The sequence below is a fragment of the Ambystoma mexicanum genome, chromosome 6p, assembly GCF_040938575.1.
Source record: "Ambystoma mexicanum isolate Mex_15411 chromosome 6p, UKY_AmexF1_1, whole genome shotgun sequence".
Classification (NCBI taxonomy): domain Eukaryota; kingdom Metazoa; phylum Chordata; class Amphibia; order Caudata; family Ambystomatidae; genus Ambystoma; species Ambystoma mexicanum.
In genome coordinates this window covers 71,566,483-71,589,361 of record NC_090935.1, presented here as the reverse complement: position 1 = coordinate 71,589,361, position 22,879 = coordinate 71,566,483, and the positions used below count along the sequence as shown (strand labels likewise).

General features: G+C 44.0%; 1 protein-coding gene across 1 annotated transcript in view; it reads right to left on the bottom strand.

The window, feature by feature from the left end:
- Positions 1-12,772: 12,772 nt before the first annotated feature.
- The window catches only part of LOC138510876 (long-chain-fatty-acid--CoA ligase ACSBG2-like), a 366,119-nt gene continuing 356,012 nt past the window's right edge, over positions 12,773-22,879 (bottom strand). The window contains exon 13 of the mRNA XM_069626532.1: positions 12,773-12,998. Within this exon, the coding sequence (XP_069482633.1) occupies positions 12,922-12,998 (77 nt within the window). The 3' untranslated portion in view covers positions 12,773-12,921. The remainder of the gene's footprint in view (positions 12,999-22,879) is intronic.

Below are 22,879 nucleotides of genomic sequence, written 5' to 3'. Positions count from 1 at the left end.
TGATGTATAAGAAAAAAATATTTGTTGCATTCATCGATATGCGTCAAGCTTTTGATCGAATTAATCGCATAAGATTATGGAAGAAATTAACAGCATGGTCCTGTTCATCGACTTTACTTCAGCCACTTATGGCCCACCATAATGAAACCTCTATAAAAGTTCGGATAGATAACATGGGCAATTTGACGAACGAGGTTCAGACTTCTCAAGGGGTCAAACAAGGCTGCCCGTTAGCAGCATTGTTATTTAAACTGTATATTGCTGACTTACCTGAGGCATTAGAGAACATACGCTGTTTTCCTCCGAAATTGAACAAACAACCAATAAGTTATGCAATATACGCTGATGATATTGTTCTTTTTGACCAGGCCGAAATAGGTCTTCAAAGGCTTCTACATGCTTTAGTCCTATATGTACAAGCAAATTACCTCAAAATCAATGCCGGTAAATCGAAGATCATGTCATTTGGCACAGCGCATAAATTAATGCATAAGAGCTTTGGTTGGTCAGCCGCAGGTGAAAAGATTGACTCTGTACAATCGATACGATACTTGGAGGTACATATAACCAAATCAATCAGAGAACAGGCTTGGATTGTAGATTTTTAGCAGCGAATGTCAGCATTCACTTTACAAGGTAAACGGCTGAACAATGAATATGGTAAATTTACTCTGATCCATGTTATGACGTTCTATCGTCAGAAAGTCATCCCAGCTCTGACATATGGAGCAGAGGCAGGTCTGAATATCGACAACCGTATTTGGGCAGCCTTCGAAGTTCAATTCTGGAGAGGAGTCTTGGCGCTACCAAGATACGTGTCTATGGTGGCGTTAAGAAATGAATTGGGCTTAGAGCCATTGGCAGGCCTAATTCAATGGAAATCTATAGCCCTTTTACGGAAAATGAATCTGAACAGTGTTGCACAGGCTTATGAAATTCTAAAAGAATCTGGTAAACAACCAAATGTAGGGATCTTAGCTACCTGGGCAACGAAAAAATTAAAAAACTGTTAGCAATTACTGATATATCATGGGCAACAGTACGAGAAACACCACAAATTGCAAAAAAGAAGTTCAGAAGATGGATGTGGATAAAAAATAGCGAACTCCGTGAGGCAATGCCAACTTCGCTAAATTTGGGTTTATCGTGTAACAATCTAGATAAGTTGCCAACATATTTAGTGAGAAATTCTTAAGACTACGACTTAACATTTACCAAAGAAAAGAGATGGTGTACTTGAGACATCAAAAAGACACAACAGATTCTAGATGCAGGTTCTGCAAAAATGCATTAGAATCGCTTAAACACTTAGTTATTGAATGTATTCTGGTGTCTACTCAGCTAACTTTTTTTCTGCAGCATCTAACATTGACTCTCCAACAAACTGACGATTTGTGGTATACATTAATAGCTGGAAATAATGTCAGATTAACTTGTGCTGTGGTGGACGTTCCTGAAAATATTTTAGAAGATGATGTTTGTTCAAATGAATTTTAACTTGGAGGAGCTCAACAAAAAAAACTGATGTTGATCAATGTGACTATTGAGGTATCAAGTTGGCTATTTGGAGAAAAGATAATGAAGAATTTGTTCACAATATTTTGTAATTAAAGTTATGTAAATAACTAATTGTTACAATAAAAAAAATAATAATAATATAACAAGTAACTATGTACCCACATGTTGTGTTACCGGAGGGTTTTGTGTGCTGTAACAAATGCACAAATAAATTGTGTATTTATGGTAAATGTTACCATTCCTGCACATTATTCGAATGCTTGCCTTGTACCTGAGACAGTGTAAGTGATGTCAGGATTATGAGTGGCATTTACAAACACAACTAGTCCAAGACGTTTAAGTAAATGTTGTGAACAATTGTTGGCCATTGGAAGAGAAGATTGATAGTTACATTTGAATAGCCATGTACTCCAGTTGTGTTGCTGAATTTAAATGGACCAGAGTTGTGTGTCTGCATTGTTTAATGGGGCTGCATAGTTTGTTGGAGAACAGATATGTGTCTCTTTGTCTTCTTATGGACATGCAGTTGAGTTTGTAGTAGACAGTTTTGTGGTGGTATTATTTGATAGAGAATCAGTTGGTCATTGTTTCTTTAGCTGTATTGTTGGGGGATCCGTTATGGGCCCTGTATGTATTTGTTTTCTTTTTAAAGGTTATATTGTTTGAGGTACAGGGTACATATTTAGATGGGGGCTGTACAGTGCATGTAGCCTGTTATAATCTAAGATGCAAGGAATATCAGCGTTGACTTTGTTTGAGTACATAAATATATGTGAAAAGAAGGAAATATGCTATTGTGCGGTCAATTATTTAAATTCGGCATGTTTGTCAAAGGGGATGTTGACAAACTGAATGTTGTTGTCATGTGGATATGTTTGAAAGCCAACAACTGTACCAATTGCTCCATTGACTTATCCTTGTTCCACATCAAGGTTGCATTTTAGAATTACTCCACAATTTAGACACAAAGTTAATCATTTTTCCAATACAACTGTTTTGGATGTACATTTTTCTAAGCTATTTCGTCATGCTGATGCTTGTTGACACATATGGAGTGTCATGCTGTGCACTTCTATGCAGTATGGGTTGCATTTCTTTTTTTAACATTTTCTCATTGAATTGACTGCTGCTTGCAAGCCTTGGCATTAAGGACATGCATTTTAAATATTGTTGAGTTAATTAATCCATAACATCAGGAGCAGATGTGATCAGCCCATATAACTCATGGATTAGTCTACTATTTAAGATGAATTTTGCATTTTTATTAGGCAGACCAGTTCTAATCGTTCTAATTCTTTTTAAAATCTTAGCACAGGTGAGGGCTGCAGACTGACGCATGTTTCGAGTTACTTTTCTGTAGTGATCATGTTGCAAGAGATTTACACTTCCAATTCTGCCGAGTGTGTTGCAGCATTGTTTGTGTCCTCATGTTTTGAACATAGGTTGTCCTTTTACTGGTGTTAACTGTAGGAGGTCTCTGAAAACAATAACGTGTTTTCCTCCAAACAGTTCTCTTCGTAGTCAGTTTTTAGGACTTATTGCATGCTGAGATGAATTAAAGCCAAGACGAGGTTGGAAACCATGCTTACTTCATCTACTAGGAGCACTTTAATTTGTTTCAGAATTCTGCGAACTTCAGTAGCAGCTTCTGCTGATAATTTGTGGTATTTTAATTTGTTTTGGTGCTCTACTGGAAGGATCAGTAGTCAGAGTAAAGTTACACCTACTATGTTGTAGGCAGCTAAACCTGTGTGGGCTGTTAGACCAGCTGAAAGGTTGTTGGTTGTTAAGTTTTATGGAAATGTGCAGATTATCTCAATTAAGAATGCTTTTCCAGAACCAGCTTCACCACTTACATACTGGAATAGAGGTTTATAATTTTTACAGATACAAATTTTGATATTATATGACACGGAGGCATTGCCATTATATCCAAAACAAGCCTTGCTCTGAGACCAGTCCCCCTGCAAATCATGCAGTCCTACAAAGTCCTCACTGTTAAACTCCCCCTAATCAACTCAAAGACCCTCATTATCCACTTAATTTATAGGCCTTCGGGCCCACTTGAAACGTTTGAAGAGGACATCTACAGCTTACTGTCCAATAACCTCAAAACAACCACCCAACTATTACTACTTGGCAACCTTAATCTAGGATTTAATGACCCCTCAGATAAGCACACCTTAAACATAGCCAACATCATACCTGATCTTGGCTTATCCCAAAAAACGAACAAGCCTACCCATAATAAAGGAAGAATCCTAGATTGGGTAGCTGACTACAACTGTAGATTGGGTAGCTGACTACAACTGTACTGCCAATATCACCTCCATTACACCTTAACTGTGGACTGACCACTACCTTGTGTCCTTCTCATTGTCTACTGCCAGACCACTCCCAATAGCCACACCAATTTCCCCACCTTGTTTAACAAAGAATAAAAAAAATATCACAGTGGAAAAATGATCCCTGCCATTCTCTCGACCCTCAACTCATTGGCTGATAACTTGGATCCAAGCACTCTGGTCAATGAATATAACAAAACCATGCTAACCGCACGTAACAAAATTGCCCACTCAAACTTAAATCTAGTAAACCCAAATCCCACCTAAACAAGTATTTTACCCCCCAGCAAGTGATCTAAGAGGAAATGCGAAACCACCTGAAGGCTACTCCTTTCAGAGGATAACAAACGCACACTAACCAAAATTTCCTCCCAATACAAAAAGGAAATTTGCCTAGCTAAACGTAAGTCATAATTCCAGCATGAAGGAATTATTTACCATATTGAAGGATTTAGAATCTTCCATCCCCACACCTGATATTTGCAACAAAAATAAAACCTGGTGCACAGATATTCAACAGGCACTTTCTAATAAAGTAACCACCCCCAGAACAAAATAGCTAAAAAAAAGCCACCCTTAACATGATTCCTCCACCGAACAAGCCTGATCTTTCTACTAATGAAATAACTTATGACCGCCCTGCCAGATTCCAATTCACCAAAACCTCCATACTCGAAGAAGAAAAGGTTATTCTCTCACTTAATCCGTCCAACTGCTAAGGTGACCTATGCCCAGCCCATATTATAAAAGACGCAGCAAGAGATCTTGCCCCTTTTATATTTAAACTTATTAATGCTTCATTTGCATCAGGCACCATCCCCACTAACCTGAAGCAATCCAGGGTGCACCCTTTGTTAAAGAAGCAAACCCTAGATCCATCAATTCCTACTAACTACCGTCCCATTAGGACAGTGCCCTTCCTGCTCAAATTACTAGATAAGGTGGCTTATACTCAGATCCAAAAATACTTGTAACTCCATAAACTCCAGGGAGCAAGACAGTCAGGCTTCCACCCCAACACGGGACAGAAACCGCCCTTATAGCCCTGAAAACGCAAGTTGATGAGTTAAGAGACAAAGGCAAGTCTGCTCGCCTCTTACTTTTAGACCTCTTGGCCGCATTCAACCTCGTCAACCACGAGGTCGAATGTGCATTCGACTATGTGGCCACCTGGACTTGGCTGCTCACTTCTCCATAGAGGCAATTAGATGGATTGAATCATTCCTGAGTGACAGAACCATGAGGGTCTTCTCCCCATTGGCAGTGGCAGACCCTATTCCTATCACGTGTGGGGTCCCCCAAGGCTCCTGTGTCTCTCCCACACTATACAATATATTCACCAAGTCCCTGTTTAATGATCTGGACCTTCTAGGTATCACGTACACTAACTATGCAGATGATACCCAGATTCTCCTCCCACTTTCTGGGGATTACAATATGGATTTGGCCTTGGTCAATAGAGTGTATCTCATAATCCAGGCATGGATGGCCAAGCAAGGTCTATGCCTGAATGATGACAAGACTGAGCCTATAATTTTGGGCAGCCTTACTAATCTCAAGAAACTAGGCCAGGAATACTCCTCATTTAACATTGAGGGGAACCAGATCAAGGTGGCCAAGGAGGTAAAGACCTTAGGCTTTTACCTTGACCATGCCCACACCTTCGATAAACAACTGCGAGACTTGTCCTTGGCTTCAAGCCCAGGGACCGTATCTCTCCAGGACTGAAATCTCTACACTGGCTCCCAGTGGCTGCGAGGATAAAGTTCAAAACCCTCTGCATTGTCCACAAGGCCTTCTGGGGCCTGGGGCCTAAATACCTTCAACTCTCTCTTCCTAAATATCTTCCTTCCCGATCCCTTCGCTCATCCGTCTCCAACTCCCTCAGGGTCAGCCGCTTCTCGAAGCAACGTGCTGGGGGTAGATCTCTCTCTGCGGCAGGGGCCTCCCTCTGGAACAGCCTTCCTGCCTCCCTGAAACTTGAGGAGAACCATCTCCGGTTCAGGAAGCACCTCAAAACCGCTTTCTCTCTCCCTCTCCCCTGCTAATTCTTCGCTGAAACTGCACTGAATCTGCAACTGGGCCACTCCCCGACCCTGGGCCCAGCCACTCTCCACTTGCACTGCCTCCCTGGCAACCCCTGCACTGCGGGACTGTCTCTGTATCCCTCCAGCCCCCCCTTCCCAGCACTTACCTGCACTTACCTTGCACTTGCCACCAGCTGGCCCTCCTTATTTATTTATTTATTATTTATTTTATTCTACTTACCTTGTACTGCACTTTCCCCTCCCCCCCTTCCACTTCCCCCCTCCCCCCTTGCACGTCTTCCCTTCCCCCTACCCCTGCACTTGCGCGATCTGAATGACACCTGGCCTAGTAGGATCGTTGTCTGTCTTCCCCCTGTTCCCCCCTCCCTGCCTCATCGCGCCTTGATACACTTGTGTATAGGCGCGTTACAAATGCCATATCATATCATATTGGCCTCAGCCACTGCCTACACTTGCAAGCTCATTAGGTCTGGCAAACCCTTCTTGTCAAATGATAATTGCCTTATCCTGGCTAGAGCTCTAATACTTTCCAGGCTAGATTATTGTAAAGCCCTCTACACAGGTGCAAATAAAGCTATTATTCAGAGGATACAAATCCTACAAAATAATGCATTAAAAGCCACATTAGGGGTGACTAGGAGATCAAATATCTCAGCAACTAGGCATAAAAACAACTGGCTCTCGACTCAGAACAAAATCTACCTAAAAACTGCATCACTCACCCACAAAGCACTAAACAATGCAGCCCCTAGTTACATTATGGACCGGTTCCATTGAAGAACCTCTACCGCACCCATGAGAACTGGCAATGACAACTGTCTTACTACTCCAAGATTTAGGCTTACCAAGGTTGGTGGTAGTAGCTTTCCTGTGAAAGTAGCCAAACTCTGTAACTTCCTACCACACCCCCTGAGAGAAGATCAACCCTACCTGGCATTCAGACAAAACTATATTAACTTGCTTAAATCCATGGACCTGTAGGTGCGACCATGGTATTACCTCTACCCTGGGATATACCATCAAACACTCCTTGACCTATGCTTGCTGTATATCTGTTTCTATATTTCAACTGCTTTATAACCGATATATTTGTTGTATTCTTGCTTATATGCATAACGTACATATATGTCTTGTTTGCCTGTATCAATATTTCTGCATATTCACTGTATAACTCTCCTTATCTTGTAATTGTAACCCAAGCCTTTCATTTGCTTTTATTGCTGTGCCCTGATACCTCCGGGCCTGGTGTGAATTAAAAATAAATAAATAAACAAACAAATCATGTTCAATTTCTTCAGTGATAGATAAATGCTGACTTGTTCATCATTTAGCTCTGACTTCAGCACTGACAAGTCTTCTTCAGATTAGTTAGATTAATACATGGTATTTTCTACCCCAGTCATGGCCATTTTTGCTTCATTTAAAATGATTGCTTCTCCGAGTGGTGTTTGGCTTCCTATAAGAGGTTGACTGCCCTCAGGAGTGTCTTTATCTAGTTGAGCTTGAATTTCTTCCTCTTATTCATGTTTATTGTGCAACATTTTTTGAATTGTTTGAAGTTTATAGTTGTTATACTACTTTAATTTGCTTTGAAGGCAGCTTCAAATGAGTCATAGGGCCTCATTAAGAGGCAGGTGCTCCCGTAATGAAGGGTGCCTGATTACGAGGTCCCCTAGCAGGACCCGGAACAGACATCTGGTAAAACCAGACGACCTTTCTGGGCTCCGCGAGGGGACCAAGGAGCTAATAACGTGCCTGTTATTAACGGGCCCATTATTTGCTCCATCCCGATTCCCATTGAGCCCTATGGGGGCTCAAGTGGGAATGGGGAATGGTTTTGTGCTATTAGCGCCATGGTTGCCGCCGGTATTTTACCATGTCCGGCTTGGTGGATGGGGGAATTACCGCCCTACTCCAAGGTGAGCGGGGGCGGTAATTCCCCATTCACCAAGGCTCTTCCCCATTCCCATTTTTGCCCCCATAGGGCATAATGGGAATGGGAAAGGTGCTAATTACGGTACCGCAAATTGCGGTACCATAATTAGCTCCGAGGTCCCTTTGCGGCACCCTACTTTAATGGCTGTTAAAACCAGCCGTTAAAGTCGGGTCCCACAAAGGGAACTCGTAGTAAGGCGGTAGGGGTTTACCAGTACCGGTGCCCTTACCGGTACTGGTAAACCCCTACCGCCTACCGTGTAATGAGGCCCAAAGACATCAATCTAGTTACTTGTCCTTTTTTGAAAACTGTTCTAGGGAAGCCAAAGCAACATTTGGTATAATATTTACCTTTGATTTTATATTTTATGTTTTTGGTAGCGTAGGATTTGTGTACATAGGTCACTATCCGTGGTTTCTGTAGGGTTGTCGCAGGTAAACTGTAAAAACTGTAAATCAATGGCATCACTGCTGTGGACAATTTTGGGAGCATCTTTTATCCACAAAAGCATCTGGATGTGTGGCGCTTCTCGAGATTGATATTCTTTTCTCCAAAAGAAGGGTTCCTCTTCTCAGAGTGGAGGGTTAGTTTTATTACAGATGAAGTGCAGCATGGCAATGAAGTGATGGTGAAAGTACACTGATACATTGACAGGGTCAAGAGAACCAACCTCTCCTGGTGTTTTTATATCTATTCCATCTTTATTTTGGTTTGAAGTGTGTAAGAAGTTGTGCAAGTCATTCCATGCGTACTCTGCACAACTTAAAGTAACAAACCATGTGGATGGGCCCAGGTTCCTTAGCATACATCGTACATCAGCATGATGTCAGAACCAGTATTATTTTGTACCGTGCATGTTTGCCAAGAAATTTGTGATACTTTTTTTTTTTAAGAAGTTGGGTAGCGGACATGTTTAAAAAAAATTACAGCCTATTTTTAATGTGTGTGCAAATCCATAACATAGAGTTGCTAGTTCACTTTCAAACAGGAGGTGGAAAATGTATTCTACATTTTGTCTGAATTTGGGATCTTCAGAATACATTTGTAAAGATTGATATTCTGATGCCCTAATTCGTGTGGAGCTTTCATCATATCTTCCACCTTTTCCTGTAGGAAAGAGTAGAGGAAAAGAACGTGCTTCTACACTTTTTTCCCATATGCCCATTGGGGATCATTTGGCTTACGCATTTGATATGTCTCCAATGCATCTTCAATGGTTTATTTGGAGTATGGTGGGTGAATTGGATACTGTTCTAAAAGGTTAGCTGTGAGAGCCCTGCTGAGCAGCAGCAGATGCAGACGTAGAAATCTGACGATCTGTATGGCTGCATTTATCCTGAATAAAATCCTTTACTAAAGTTGCCTGTAAATGCTTCAAAGTGGGTGATATAGCAGCAGAGCACCCCTGTGGCAATCGGTAGCCAGGAAGTGGAGAAACCAGCTGACTACTGTTGCGACTGCCCTGGGCTTTGGTGGAGTGGGTGCCATTTTGGTCAGAGGACACAAGGGCACTGTGAACCCGCCCACCACTCCGTGGCCCCTCAGTGTGAACATCGGTGTGATTAGTGGCAGAAGAGCGATTGTGGGCAAGCGTGCGGCTGAGCAGTGGTGAGCACCGGCTTGCACTGAAGGAGGAGGGGGAAGGTGAACACAGATCCCTGAGACATGTGCATGGCCCTTACTGTAACAGCTTGGCAGCAGGGGGCCCTGCAGCTGTGAGGCAAGCAATGGGTGTGGAGTGGTAGAATACCCAGGTACCTCTTCCCCCTTCTCATGTGAGGATCGGGCTCCGGATGACCGGGACACTAGGAGTGTAATTCCCCAGACAGCACCTAGGAGACACAGAGGAGGAGGAAAGATGCGCCTTGGGGTTGTGAGACCAGCTGGAATAACAGAGGCACAATCTGCGGATAACAGGGGCTTGCTGTGCCAGTGAGGGTCCTTGGACATTTGGGACTATTGGGGGAGAGAGGGCCACTACCTGCTGGGTGGGCTGAGCCCCACCCCTGGAATTGAGACGGCCTGCTTATGGGAACCTCGTCCACCAAAGAACCAATGCAATGTGTACAGTGTGCAGAGGCTTGGCGTCTGTTGTCAGTGTTGTAGAATTCTGTGGCAGTACCACGATAGAGCCCCCCACTGGAAGCGATCAGGAGGGGTGTGGAAGGGATTTGTGGGGCCTACTTGACTGGCACAGATAGTGGGTGCAGAGGGTATCCTGCTGATGGATGCCTGACAGCAGGGGTGAGTGTTGCTGGCCTACAGATTGCTGCCCCCTGCAGGTGGAGGGACGCCCAGAGTGGGAAAGAAGTGTAAGGGGAAGACACAATAGACATCTGAAGGACAACTGCTACAAAGATATATGCCCGCTGCCACAGTACCTAGGAAGGTGTGAACAGTGATCTGAGCTGCCCCAACCCACAGGACTCACCAATGACAGCATACCTGGGGTCAAGCATAACAGGCAGGAGAGGAACATGAAGTCTGATCTACCCCCCTGGGTTGCACAAAGGTGAGGAGCCAGTCCAGCCGTCGCCCGCCATTACAGTGGACTGTTTCTCCCCCATCACTGTTACTCAACATTATGGCAAAAGATAAGAGCATGAAAGTCACCCAGCAGAGTAAAACAGACAAATTTATAGTGAACAATTTTACCACCCTACAGCCTACTGCTTATGATGGGGCCCACATGGAGAATCCAGTGCAAGATGCAGTAATCTCACTGAAAGACATTATGGGAGCAATTGCAGAATCTCAATCGAAGATGGAGGAAAAGATAGACAGATTAACTTCAGAGGGCTTCTTCCTAAGGCAGGATGCCTGAAAATTGGCGTCAAGATTGGGGGAAGCAGAACAACGAATATCGGACACGGAGGATGCAGTAAAGACCATGGAGAAACAATTCATGGTGGTCACTCAGAAGATCAAAGTTTTGGAAAGCAGAGCGGTGGACAGCAAGAGGAGGTTGAGGAGAAATAACCTCTGGATCCATGGGCTGCTAGAGAAGGTGAGGGGGCCCAGTATGGAGCTTTTCTAGTGAGACCTACTCAGGAGCTTTGTGAATCTTTATCCCAGTTCTTTATTAAAAAGATTGAGACCATCCGCGCCAATATTGCAGGCAGCTCTGTACCCTTTGTTCTTGCATCCTCTTCTGGGAACCTGCCCCCTGGTGATGACGTGAGTAGTACTCGGCCAGGCTGGTCCTCTTTTCCTTTTTGTTCCATCTGATGTGGTGCCACTCAGAGTTATGAAGGAGATCTCGTCAGACTTTTTTAGAGGAGATCACAGCAGCTGTGAACTCCTCCTGCCAGTCTGGGTTCATCCCTCCTGAGTTAAAGGCTGCCACGGTAATCCCCCGTCTGAATAAGCCTTTGCTTGACTCCTCCCTTCCATATAATTGCCGGCCTATCTCTCTTCTACCTTTTCTGATTAAACTTTTGGAATCACTGGTCTCTCCTGTTCTGTCCTCTTGTCTTGAGTCATCTGATCTTCTTAACCCGACCCAGTCAGCCTGGCAGGGGCACGTAGAGTGTCCTGGTTTCTGTCCAGGATGACATGGCCAGGCTGGTGGACACCGAGGGTGTCGACACCCTGATTTTATTAGACCTGTCAGCAGCTTTCCATACAGTGGGAAATCCCACCCTGCTCACCCGCCTGGCCCAGATCGGTTTATCGGGTCAAGTGCTGGCCTGGTGTTCTTCTTTCCTGGCCGACAGTTCTCAATCTCTTTCTCTTCCTCCCTTTACATCTAATTCTTGTCACCTCAGCCGCGGTGTTCCACATGGTTCTGCTTTGTCCCCTATTCTTTTGAATATCTACATCTTCGTATTTCTGCGTCTGATCTCTCCTTCGGCGTCAGGTGCTATTCTTATGCAGACGACACCCATATCCTGATCCGCTTAGATCTCGACGTGGCTGAGGTGTCATTGTGCCTTCATAAGTGCCTGACAGCCGTGGGGGAGTGGATGAGCTGCAACTGGTTGAAATTGAATGTGAACCAAATGCAGGTGTTGGTGGTGGATTCTCCCCCTGATCCTTCACTTTGGATTTCTTCGCGTCGTACTTCTTCTCTTGGTTCTCTCCCAGTTCCATCGGCTAAAGCCACTCTGTCTATGGATGCCCAAGTATAGGCTATTTGCCAAAGTTTGTGCGTTACCTCCCAAGTGCCCTCTGCATTCAGCATCGGCCAGTCTTCTATGTGTGCCGTCCTTCCATCGCACCCGTGTTGGGGGGCGTGTATTTTCTATTTCTGTGGCTCAGATGCGGAACAATCTCCCGCTGGCAATGAAAAAAATGCAAAAATGCAAAATCATTGGGTCTTTAGGAAAGCCTTAAAACACATCTATTCTGATCTCTGTGGTTGAATGGCTTGCCTTTTCCTTTGACGCCTGCCCTCGGGTGACCGTGCACTATACAAGTGATCATAACATAGCATAGCGTATGCCTTCCAACGATGCCACTTACTTCATCCAGGTAAAGTAGGGTGTGATTTCAATGTATGCACTGTCATAGCTTAAACCTTCCAATGATGCCACTTACTTCATCCAGGTAAAGGAGTGTGTGATTTCACTGCAAGCACTGTCATACATAACACCTTCCAATGATGCCACTTACTCCAAGAAATGATCTGATGCAATCGAGAAGGACAGAGAGAGATCAAAGTGCAGATGTCTCCAAGCAAGACAATAGAATATAAAGAGCCACCAAAGGACAGAAAGAAATCACAGTGCAGAAGTCTCCCAGAAAGACAATAGAGCATAAAGAGCCCCCAACCAGGGGAATGCAGTGAAGCCCAAGAAAGCACACCCTGGGTGTCACTATCACACTTCTAAGACCAACCAAGTCCCTGAATCAAGGGAAAACATAGTATGTTTCTGTTTTAATTAGTGATTATTTTTCTATATATAGAAACTAAGACTCAAACATGACACTATGTAAGCCAATGTTTAATGTTCCTTAACTAATGTATTCTATCACACTATTCATATCCCCAGGTTTTTCAGAACAAAATGAGACACATAAAAATCCCATTGGATTATCACTGATGTGGGCTCCATTCCTTCCGGGAGACGTGTCAAGCCATGTAGAGCTCATCAATTTCTTTTTGGTACTTCGTCATGATGAAAGGACGCTTCATTTTTATTGTGGGTCCTAAAGGGCATAGGATGGAGGAGAGAGAGAGAGGAATAGAGAGGGAGAGAGAGAAAGAATGTGAGAAAGAGAGAGGGAGAGAGAGAGAGAGAGAGATCAAAAGAATGAGAGAGAAATAGAGTGATAGAAAGAATGAAAGCGAGAGAAAGAATGAGTGAGAGCGCGAGCGAGAGATAGAGGGAGAGAGAAAGAGGGGGAGAGCGAGAGAAGGAAAGTATGAGAGGGAGAGAGAGAAAGAATGAGAGAGAGAGAGAAAGAATGATGGAGCAAGAGAGGGAGAGAAAAATAGACAGGAAGATGGGGCGACAGAGAGAATGAGTAAGAATGAGAGAGGGGGAGAGAGAGAAAGATGGAGCGAGAGAGGGAAAGAATGAGCGAGGGATAGAAATAATGAGAGAGGGAGAGAGAAAGATGGGGAGAGAGAGAGAATGAGAGAGAGAATTAAAGCGATAGGGAGAGAGAGAGAGAGAGAGAGAGAGAGAGAGAGAGAGAGAGAGAAAGAATGAGAGAGAGAGCCATCATGAGAGAGGGAGAGAGAGAGAAGCGGAGAAGGGGAGAGAGGGAGAGAAGTAGAGATAATTAGTGGAACATGTTCATTATTTTTATCTCCTAATAGCACAGCATCATTTCAGACTCAATTCTTATTAAACTGTACTTCTTTACACCCTGGCCATATATCATTCCTGTCACACACTAAGCAGCTACATTTCCAAGTCCATGAAGCATAGATTAAGGGCGGCGTAAACGTGTTAAACTTTGCTTAACACTGTCATTCAAAAGTTTCTTAACACTGACATTCATCCTTCAGGGTGGGGGGGGACGCTGGTGAACGAGAGTTACATTTCCCCCTCCCTTTTCCCCTGACCTTTTCATACTAGCCTAAAACTAGTGGCTACCTTTGGAGGTGGTTACTCCTCTTGCATGGCATATACATAAGGGCACTTCCACCACCAGTTTACAACTCCCTTGTGCACTTTTCAGTGCAGATGATGACAATTGCCACGTGTGACCAGTTGGCACATAGGTGCAAATGTAAATGCCCAACTCGAGGCAATTTACTACATATAACCACATATGAAGAATACATTTCTCCCAATGTAGCACTCGATTTGAACTGTTTACCAAAGGATGTGACATCTTCAATGTATGTAATGAGATCAAGGTTCACAAAGGTTCCTATAGACACGTTAACATAGACTGCAAAATTGTCAACTAAGGAGCCTCGTAATGTTTTGAACGTACCTCTAAATGTCAGAGACACAAACATAGATATCGATTGGCCAAATGTACATGTGGGACAATTGTGATTTCATTATCCTGTCAAAGCAAATCATATTGCTGCAAAACTTCACTTACATTTGTCAATACCCCCTTGCAAATACCAAACCTCTACCCGCTAAGGATATAGTCCACCAATCACCTTTTGACCAAACCTTTGCTGGTGGAAAGAATTGCATCATGTGAACCAAACAAACCATTATGCCAGACATTCACTGACAGAAAACACTCAAGTCACACCTCCTCGAAGAGCGGCCACTACTTCTAATTGCTGGCTTCTCATCCATGCACCACCAAGATCCGAGCCAGGCAAACGTTCCAGCTTCCTCATAGCCTCTCATAGAGCCATCTTTACCTATGTCATGTCATGGCACTTCTTAGTAACCAAGCTTCATCACAGAGATTTCTGGCTTCTCATCCATAGACCACCAAGATCCGAGCCAGGCAAACGCTCCAGCTTCCTCATAGCCTCTCATAGAGCCATCTTTACCTATGTCATGGCATGGCACTTCTTAGTAACCGAGCTTCATCACAGAGATTTCTGGCTTCTCATCCATAGACCACCAAGATCCGAGCCAGGCAAACGCTCCAGCTTCCTCATAGCTTCTCATAGAGCCATCTTTACCTTTGTCATGTCATGGCACTTCTTATTAACCAAGCTTCATCACAGAGATTTCTGGCTTCTCAGCCATAGACAGCAAAGATCCGAGCCAGGCAAACGCTCCAGCTTCCTCATAGCCTCTCATAGAGCCATCTTTACCTTTGTCATGGCATGGCACTTCTTAGTAACCAAGCTTCATCACAGAGATTTCTGGCTTCTCATCCATAGACCACCAAGATCCGAGCCAGGCAAACGCTCCAGCTTCCTCATAGCCTCTCATAGAGCCATCTTTACCTATGTCATGTCATGGCACTTCTTAGTAACCGAGCTTCATCACAGAGATTTCTGGCTGCTCACCCATAGACAGCAAAGATCAGAGCCAGGCAAACTCTCCAGCTTCCTCATAGCCTCTCACAGAGCCATCTTTACCTATGTCATGGCATGGTACTTCTTAGTAACCAAGCTTCATCACAGAGATTTCTGGCTTCTCATCCATAGACCACCAAGATCCGAGCCAGGCAAACGCTCCAGCTTCCTCATAGCCTCTCATAGAGCCATCTTTACCTATGTCATGTCATGGCACTTCTTAGTAACCGAGCTTCATCACAGAGATTTCTGGCTGCTCACCCATAGACAGCAAAGATCTGAGCCAGGCAAACTCTCCAGCTTCCTCATAGCCTCTCACAGAGCCATCTTTACCTATATCATGTCACTGCTTAGTACTCGAGCTTCATCACAGAGACTGCTGGCAAATCATAAACTCCACACAATACACAGAGCTGACCAGCTTCAATAGTTCATATGGTCAACACATTCTCCTATCAACTGTGCAACTCTTGATGACCACACCCCCACCCATCCCAAAGACAACACCCCCTCCTCACTGACACAGCCCCCACCAAATTGCCACTCCTCTGGCTAAAGATGACCCACAACTCATATGCATTCCTCATCACTCAGATACTAAGGGTCGCCACCTGCCTTGAAGTGACTAAGACACATCCAAAGTACTACAGTACTACATACATACTAAACCGCTAGGATTTCTACAATAAATAAGATTCAGAGCCTGCTTCACAGAAGCATTTTATAATGGTGCAATCCCATAGAAAAACGTTCTGTGAATCAGGCCCTTAATGGCTATTCACATGCCCCTTCATGTTTTAAAATGACATTTGTCCATCAAAGTGATTCCTTGTATACCACACATAATTCCACAGAAAACGCTTTCAGTACCCTCAAATCAAGCATGTTCCCAAACAACGCACCCACCCAAGAGAATGCTCATCTTTCCGCAGAGAACACATTTCACATAAATAATTAATGAAACCGCCTTGAAATGGCAATACCTTCTCCTATTCACAAGACACCTTTAAACACATGTACTGCAATACACCACTTCACCTTCTCCCAGACATGTAAAACATGATGCCCTCAAGGAACTAAACTACTTCCATAGACACCAACATGTGCAGCGCCATCCAGGGTCTCATTCACACCTCTTCCAGGTCCACACATCTCATGCTATTCTATGTATATTCAAGCATAAGTCTCTCTTCCAGAGCCACTCTCTTACACCCTGCTCCAGGTTCTCATGCACTGATTGCATAAATATAACAGCACAGTATAGATGAATTACCCCTCACTCTACACATAACAGAGACTAGAATTCCTCAAAATAATTCTAACCCATGTATGTACCATCAAAACATCCGGCAGATTAAATGTGCATCTGGTGCTGTTGTTTTACTATTTGTCCTCTAATATCTTGCCATTTGCTTATCCCATGTAATTATCCTACTACTGTGGTGGTTATCGCTCTATTCACCGTAGTCTGGAAGGGACCCGGCTGGCACCATGCCCAGTCATGGGTACCGGCACTAGAGGTGGCTATCGCTCTATTCACCGTAGTCTGGAAGGGACCCGGCTGGCACTGTGCCCATTCATGGGGGGCAGCACTACAGGTGGCTATTGCTCTATTCACCATAGTCTGGAAGGGTACCAGCTCACACCGTGCCCAGTCATGGGTACCAGCACTAGAGGTGGCTATCGCTCTATTCACCGTAGTCTGGAAGGGACCCGGCTGGCACCATGCCCAGTCATGGGTACCAGCACTACAGGTGGCTATTGCTCTATTCACCGTAGTCTGGAAGGGACCCGGCTTGCACTGTGCCCAGTCACGAGTACCAGCACTAGAGGTGGCTATTGCTCTATTCACTGTAGTCTGGAAGGGACCCGGCTCACCCGTGCCCAGTCATGGGTGCGAGCACTACAATATGAATTAGTGTCCATCAATGTTCTATCCCTCTCCCCTTACATTTTATTTTCTCAATTGTTATTTTTGATCACTTTAGACTAGTGATCTTAAAATCTTTAGTCATTACTGACCAGATAACCTAACTATGTTTACTGACATGCTACCCTACTTCACTTGGTTGATAGTGATCTCTCAACTTGATTCTTTTTGGTTGCAACTCAAGGACCTTTTTTGGCTTCTGAGATTTGTAACTGAATGTCCTTTTTTGTGACAATTCCTACAGCTCAAACACTGCTCAACCAATTGATCAAATGCCATCACTTTGTGTAGCCTGACAATTGGTTCCAACACGTTTACTGCTGCTTTTCTGTACGTTACCATGCACCTCCAAATGTTCCCACTTTCCTTCAATGCCCACTGTCTGTCCTTCACCTGGAATTATCACATGCACTGCTACACACCACACCCCTCCACCAATCTTCCACTGCTCCTTCATCTCCTCTTCAAATTCAACTGGGTCCTTCTTACAGTTACCATGTTGCACTCAGAAATTCAATCAAACCTCACTAGCCTGAACCATCTTTATGAGTAAGCCCCCACCCTATCATTCTCCCAACATCTCCCAGACCTCATTCTTAGGAATGCTCAATTATTATTACAACCTTCATCCTCATCAATCATGTGGACTCCCACAAGACAGGCATGTCTGTTTTGGTTATTGCTGAAACCTATATTACCCCATGATACTACCCCCTCTGGCGGCTCTACACACTGAGTCTGCCATGTTCTCCAACTCCAAGTCTACGGGCTGGAGCGGATGCATGTTGGACGCATGATCAAGGTGGCACCATATCCACGTCCTACATTCTGTGACCTTCCCCTTTCCTTGTTTGGGTATATTGCTGCTCAGCTGCCTCCAGCGGCCCTCTCGATATGATGCTCCATTATACTACTTGCCAATCTAAATTCCTTCTTCTCTGATTGTGGCCTGGAACTCGTCTTTACCATGGTCACCACTGAACTAAAGGACAATCACAGTTTCTTAAGCCTATCCAAAGTTCACCGTCTCCTACTCATCTTTACCCCATTTGACCACACCCTGGTTAATCTTCCCCATCCGTACCACTGAGAAGTCTTTTTACCTTATCTTTCACTCTCTACCACCTCACTGCCTCTCTAATCATGAAATTCTCACCTCACTCTCTTGCCTCCTATGATGCTGAACTCAGCTCTTCCCTCCAAACATTCACACCTCCTCATACATTCTCCATTGACAAGGACATCCCTGATCACATCGTACACTGGCTTCTCCTTTATAACGCCACTGGCTGTCTTGAAACTTAACTCCAGCCTTTTTATTGCTGAACCCCTCACAATCCGCCATTGAGGACAGCAATATGACTTCACTTGACTGACTTGACCTCAGTGGCGCAGGTCCTACAGCGCTGTCCCCATTGCCTTCAACCAGAAATCCATTGTTTATTTTTGCACTTAAAACAAGTCTTGAGACCCCTTTATTCTGCATTTCAACAGCAAGAGGTATACAACATCCCTGGGTGGTTAGGATTAAGGAAAGTGTATCTGTGCCATGCTATAATCCTATGGAATCCCCTGTTTCTATAAGCAGCTGGATTAGAGTAAAAGTGAGTCGACTCAATGTTGCCTGTGTTTACTGTTTAAGCCCAGTTTTGTAAATGTTTAAAATTGCATGAGGTGTCCCGAGAGCACTTAAGTGCAAACGCTGGTGATATATCCTGCAAGCAATGTGCATTTAGTATAAACGACCCCCTCGGTGAACGTCAGAGGCACATGAGCAACTGATGTTGGCCCCTCCAGCAGAATTTGGGAGTGCACATATGGGAGGAGGCAGAGCGAATGGCATACCCATTAGTAGAAATTGCTTACCCACTCCAGTGCCAATGCATCATTTGAGATGCAAAGACAGGGGTTCCTCGCTCCATCTTTGAGCCCAGCATCAGGTTTTAGAGGGCACAGGGAGTCCTGAGTGCTTGAATAACCCTGATTGATAAAGTCTCTGATAAAACGAGCAAAGAAAACAGTAGGTGGTGGATAAGTGGGTGATCCGACATGTGTCATGGGTTCAAGGTGTTATGGGACCCATGTGATGCAGGTCACACCAAATGCCACTAGATGTGTGGAGACAGCACACGTTTGGCCAGATTGGTAGTTTTGAGAGTGATGGCTTAACCTAGACTTACTGTGTGCTCAAAGAATTGAAAACATTGCAGTAGTTGGGAAGGAAACTGGCCAGAGATGTGGATGAAATCCATTTGAAAATACAGGTGTGACTGATTTGCAGCTGCACTGCATAGAAGGTTTTGCAGAGATGTGTTGTACTTTTTGAACCACAAGTTCAGATGCAGCCATATTTCTACTGAGAGAGCTGATGATTTTGCCATATCGTGTGAGCCCATCCTCCGGCCTGATAGAGTTCACGTTACATTTAACCAACATGCTTCATTAGATTAGTTTAATCCTGCCCAGTTAATATTGGGTCTTCTGTAATTGTCTCCCAGAAAGTTGTGCAAATAGTAATTGACGTACTAAATGGAGGGGAGGAGAAGCAAGGTCTGCTGACTCACTGCTCAAGTGGAGGGTGTGTCACGTGAAGAAGCACAATCTACCAACTCACTGCTCAAAGAGAAGGTGTGCCATGTGGACAAGCAAGGTCTGCTGATTCACTGCTCAAAGGGAGGGTGTGCCATGTGATGAAGCACAGTCTACCGACTCGCTGCTCAAAGCAAGGGTGTGCCATGTGAAGAAGCAAGGTCTACCAACTCGCTGCTCAAAGCGAGGGTGTGCCATGTGAAGAAGCAAGGTCTACTGACTCGCTGCTTAAATGGAGGGTGTGCCATGTGAAGAAGCACAGTCTACTGGCAAACTGCTCAAAGAGAGGGTGTGCCAAGTAAAGAAGCAAAGTCTACCGACTCGCTGTTTAAAGAGGTGGGTGTGCCATGTGAAAAACCAAGGTCTGCCGAATCACTGCTCAAAGGGAGAGTGTGCCTTATGAAGAAGGAGAGAGATAAAGGTGATTTCCTGACAAGGAACATTGGACAGAATGCTGTGCATGTTGGTGTGTCTGTGTGAGAGTGTGTCATGTTTGTATGGCCATGCATGTCTGTATGCATCTATTTGCGCGCGCGTGTGTGTGTGTGTGTGTGTGTGTGTGTGTGTGTGTGTGTGTGTGTGTGTGTGTGTGTGTGTGTGTGTGTGTGTGTGTGTGTGTGTGTGTGTGTGTGTGTGTGTGTGTGTGTGTGTGTGTGTGTGTGTGTGTGTGTGTGTGTGTGTGTGTGTGTGTGTGTGTGTGTGTGTGTGTGTGTGTGTGTGTGTGTGTGTGTGTGTGTGTGTGTGTGTGTGTGTGTGTGTGTGTGTGTGTGTGTGTGTGTGTGAGTTTGTGTTACTATCCTTGTGGGGACTTGGGTGTGTAAACATGCACACGCTGTGGGGACTTGATTTCACTGTGGGGACCTAAACCCAAGTCCCCACATGGTAATGCCTTCCAAATGACTTAAAACAACTTAAAAGACATCTGTGCCAATTTTTAGAACTTTTTAAAAAATGGCTTTGTGGGGACCTGTGTTTATTTTGGTGTGTTGATTTTTTACTCAGCTCTGCCCCCGCAGGGTGGGTGTGGTATTGCAGTCATCAACACACGGACAGGAATTTAAACACACTTGATAAATCAGATGCCCTACATGCTTAGGCAGCAGACAGCAGATTCATGGGAACCATTTATACACAAATACAATTGTGTTTTAAATGGCCTGAACTCTGCGTTTAAATGTAAAATAATGAAATTAAGCTGTTTTTTGTGTATTTTGTATGTTTACAGAATTGGATATAATTGATATGCAATGTAAATCTTCCCTCATTGATTGCACAACACACTTCTAGATTCATTTCAAGCATTGACTACTTTTGTAATAAACGAATCACAATATGACTTACTTTACTTTCTTATTTTTTTGTGATTTTGTTGAAGTCCCCATAGGGGTGGTGTGTGATGAAATTGAATTCTACACTGTCAAGACAACACATTATGTGCACGGATGTCATCTTGTCTATAGTCTGATATGTGAATTAATTGAATGTTGGCATCACATTTTGTCTGATTATTCAAAAAATATTCACAAAGTTGATGTTTAATTGATACTCATTTGGTTTCCTTACAAGTTGATCTCTAAGGGAAAAAAGTGGCAGTAATGGAATTAGCGCCACTTTGATCAATCTGCTGATATAAGGGTTATTGAAAATGGACACTAATTCCTCTGGTGAAATTAACCCAGAAGAAATGAGCGCTGGAGGAATAAGTAATGAAAACCAGTGATGATTCCCCCGGGGCTAAATCCTCCAGTGGAATTAGAGCTGGAAATAAAAATGCTAATTCCATCCTATCTTCAGGTAAAAATACCGAACGAAACACTGCCAAAAATAGTGGCCAATTCAACCAAAAATACCCAAATGGTGAAGGAAAATGCATTCAGGTGATGCAAATGAAGCCACAGATGCACCCAATTGGCCATACAAGGGTATGTGAATACGAATAGTATGTAATGATGCTGAAGTCCCAATAGAGCTGATATGATGGTACTGAGTCCACCAAAAGGATGGTGTGTGGTCATGTTGAGGTCTCCGTTGGGATGTTGTTTGATGACATAGAGGTCCTCACAGGGATGGTGTGTCATTGTATAGAAGGCCATATAAGAATAGTGTGTATTTATGCTCAAGGTCCCATAGAAATGGAATGCAATGATATTGAATCCTCCAACTGAATGGTGTGTGCTGATGTTGAGGTCCCCACAGGGTTGATATGTGATGATATTGAAGTCCTCACATGGATGGTGTGCGCTGATGGTGAGGTCCCCAAATGTATGATATGTGATGATATTGAAGTCCTCACATGGATGGTGTGTGCTGATGGTGAGGTCCCCACAGGGATGATATGTGATGATATTGGAGTCCTCACATAGATGGTGTGTGCTGATGGTGAGGTCCCCACAGGCATGATATGTGATGATATTTAAGTCCTCAAATGGACAGTGTGTGCTGATGTTGAGTTCCCCACAGGGTTGATATGTGATGATATTGAAGTCCTCACATGGATGGTGTGTGCTGATGGTGAGGTCCCCACAGGGATGATATGTGATGATATTGAAGTCCTCACATGGATGGTGTGTGTTGATGTTGAGGTACCCACAGGGTTGATATGTGGTGATATTGAAGTCCTCACGTGGATGGTGTGTGCTGATGGTGAGGTCCCCACAGGGATGATATGTGATGGTATTTAAGTCCTCAAATGGGTGGTGTGTGCTGATGTTGAGGTCCCCACAGGGTTGATATGTGATGATATTGAAGTCCTCACATGGATGGTGTGTGATGATGTTGAAGTCTCCTTAATGAAGATGTATTATGATATTAAACATTTTGTATGTGGACTCTTTGACATTAAATGCCTTACAGATATGTAATGCTTCAAGGAAGTAAAAGAGAGGTTTTGTGAAGATGTTGAAATCATTTAAGAAAGTATTCATAGGCCTGAGTGTGTTTTATGTTAACATGAACTCATGTAATGGTAATGTTACATCATGCTCTGCTTAGTACATGGCCAAATCAGAAATTGAACGAAATCTCACCTGACAATGGGGGTGATTAAGAGTTGGGCAGTATTCTGTCTGTAAATCCACTGGACGTACCGTTGCCACCACTTAGTTTGGCAGATTTACA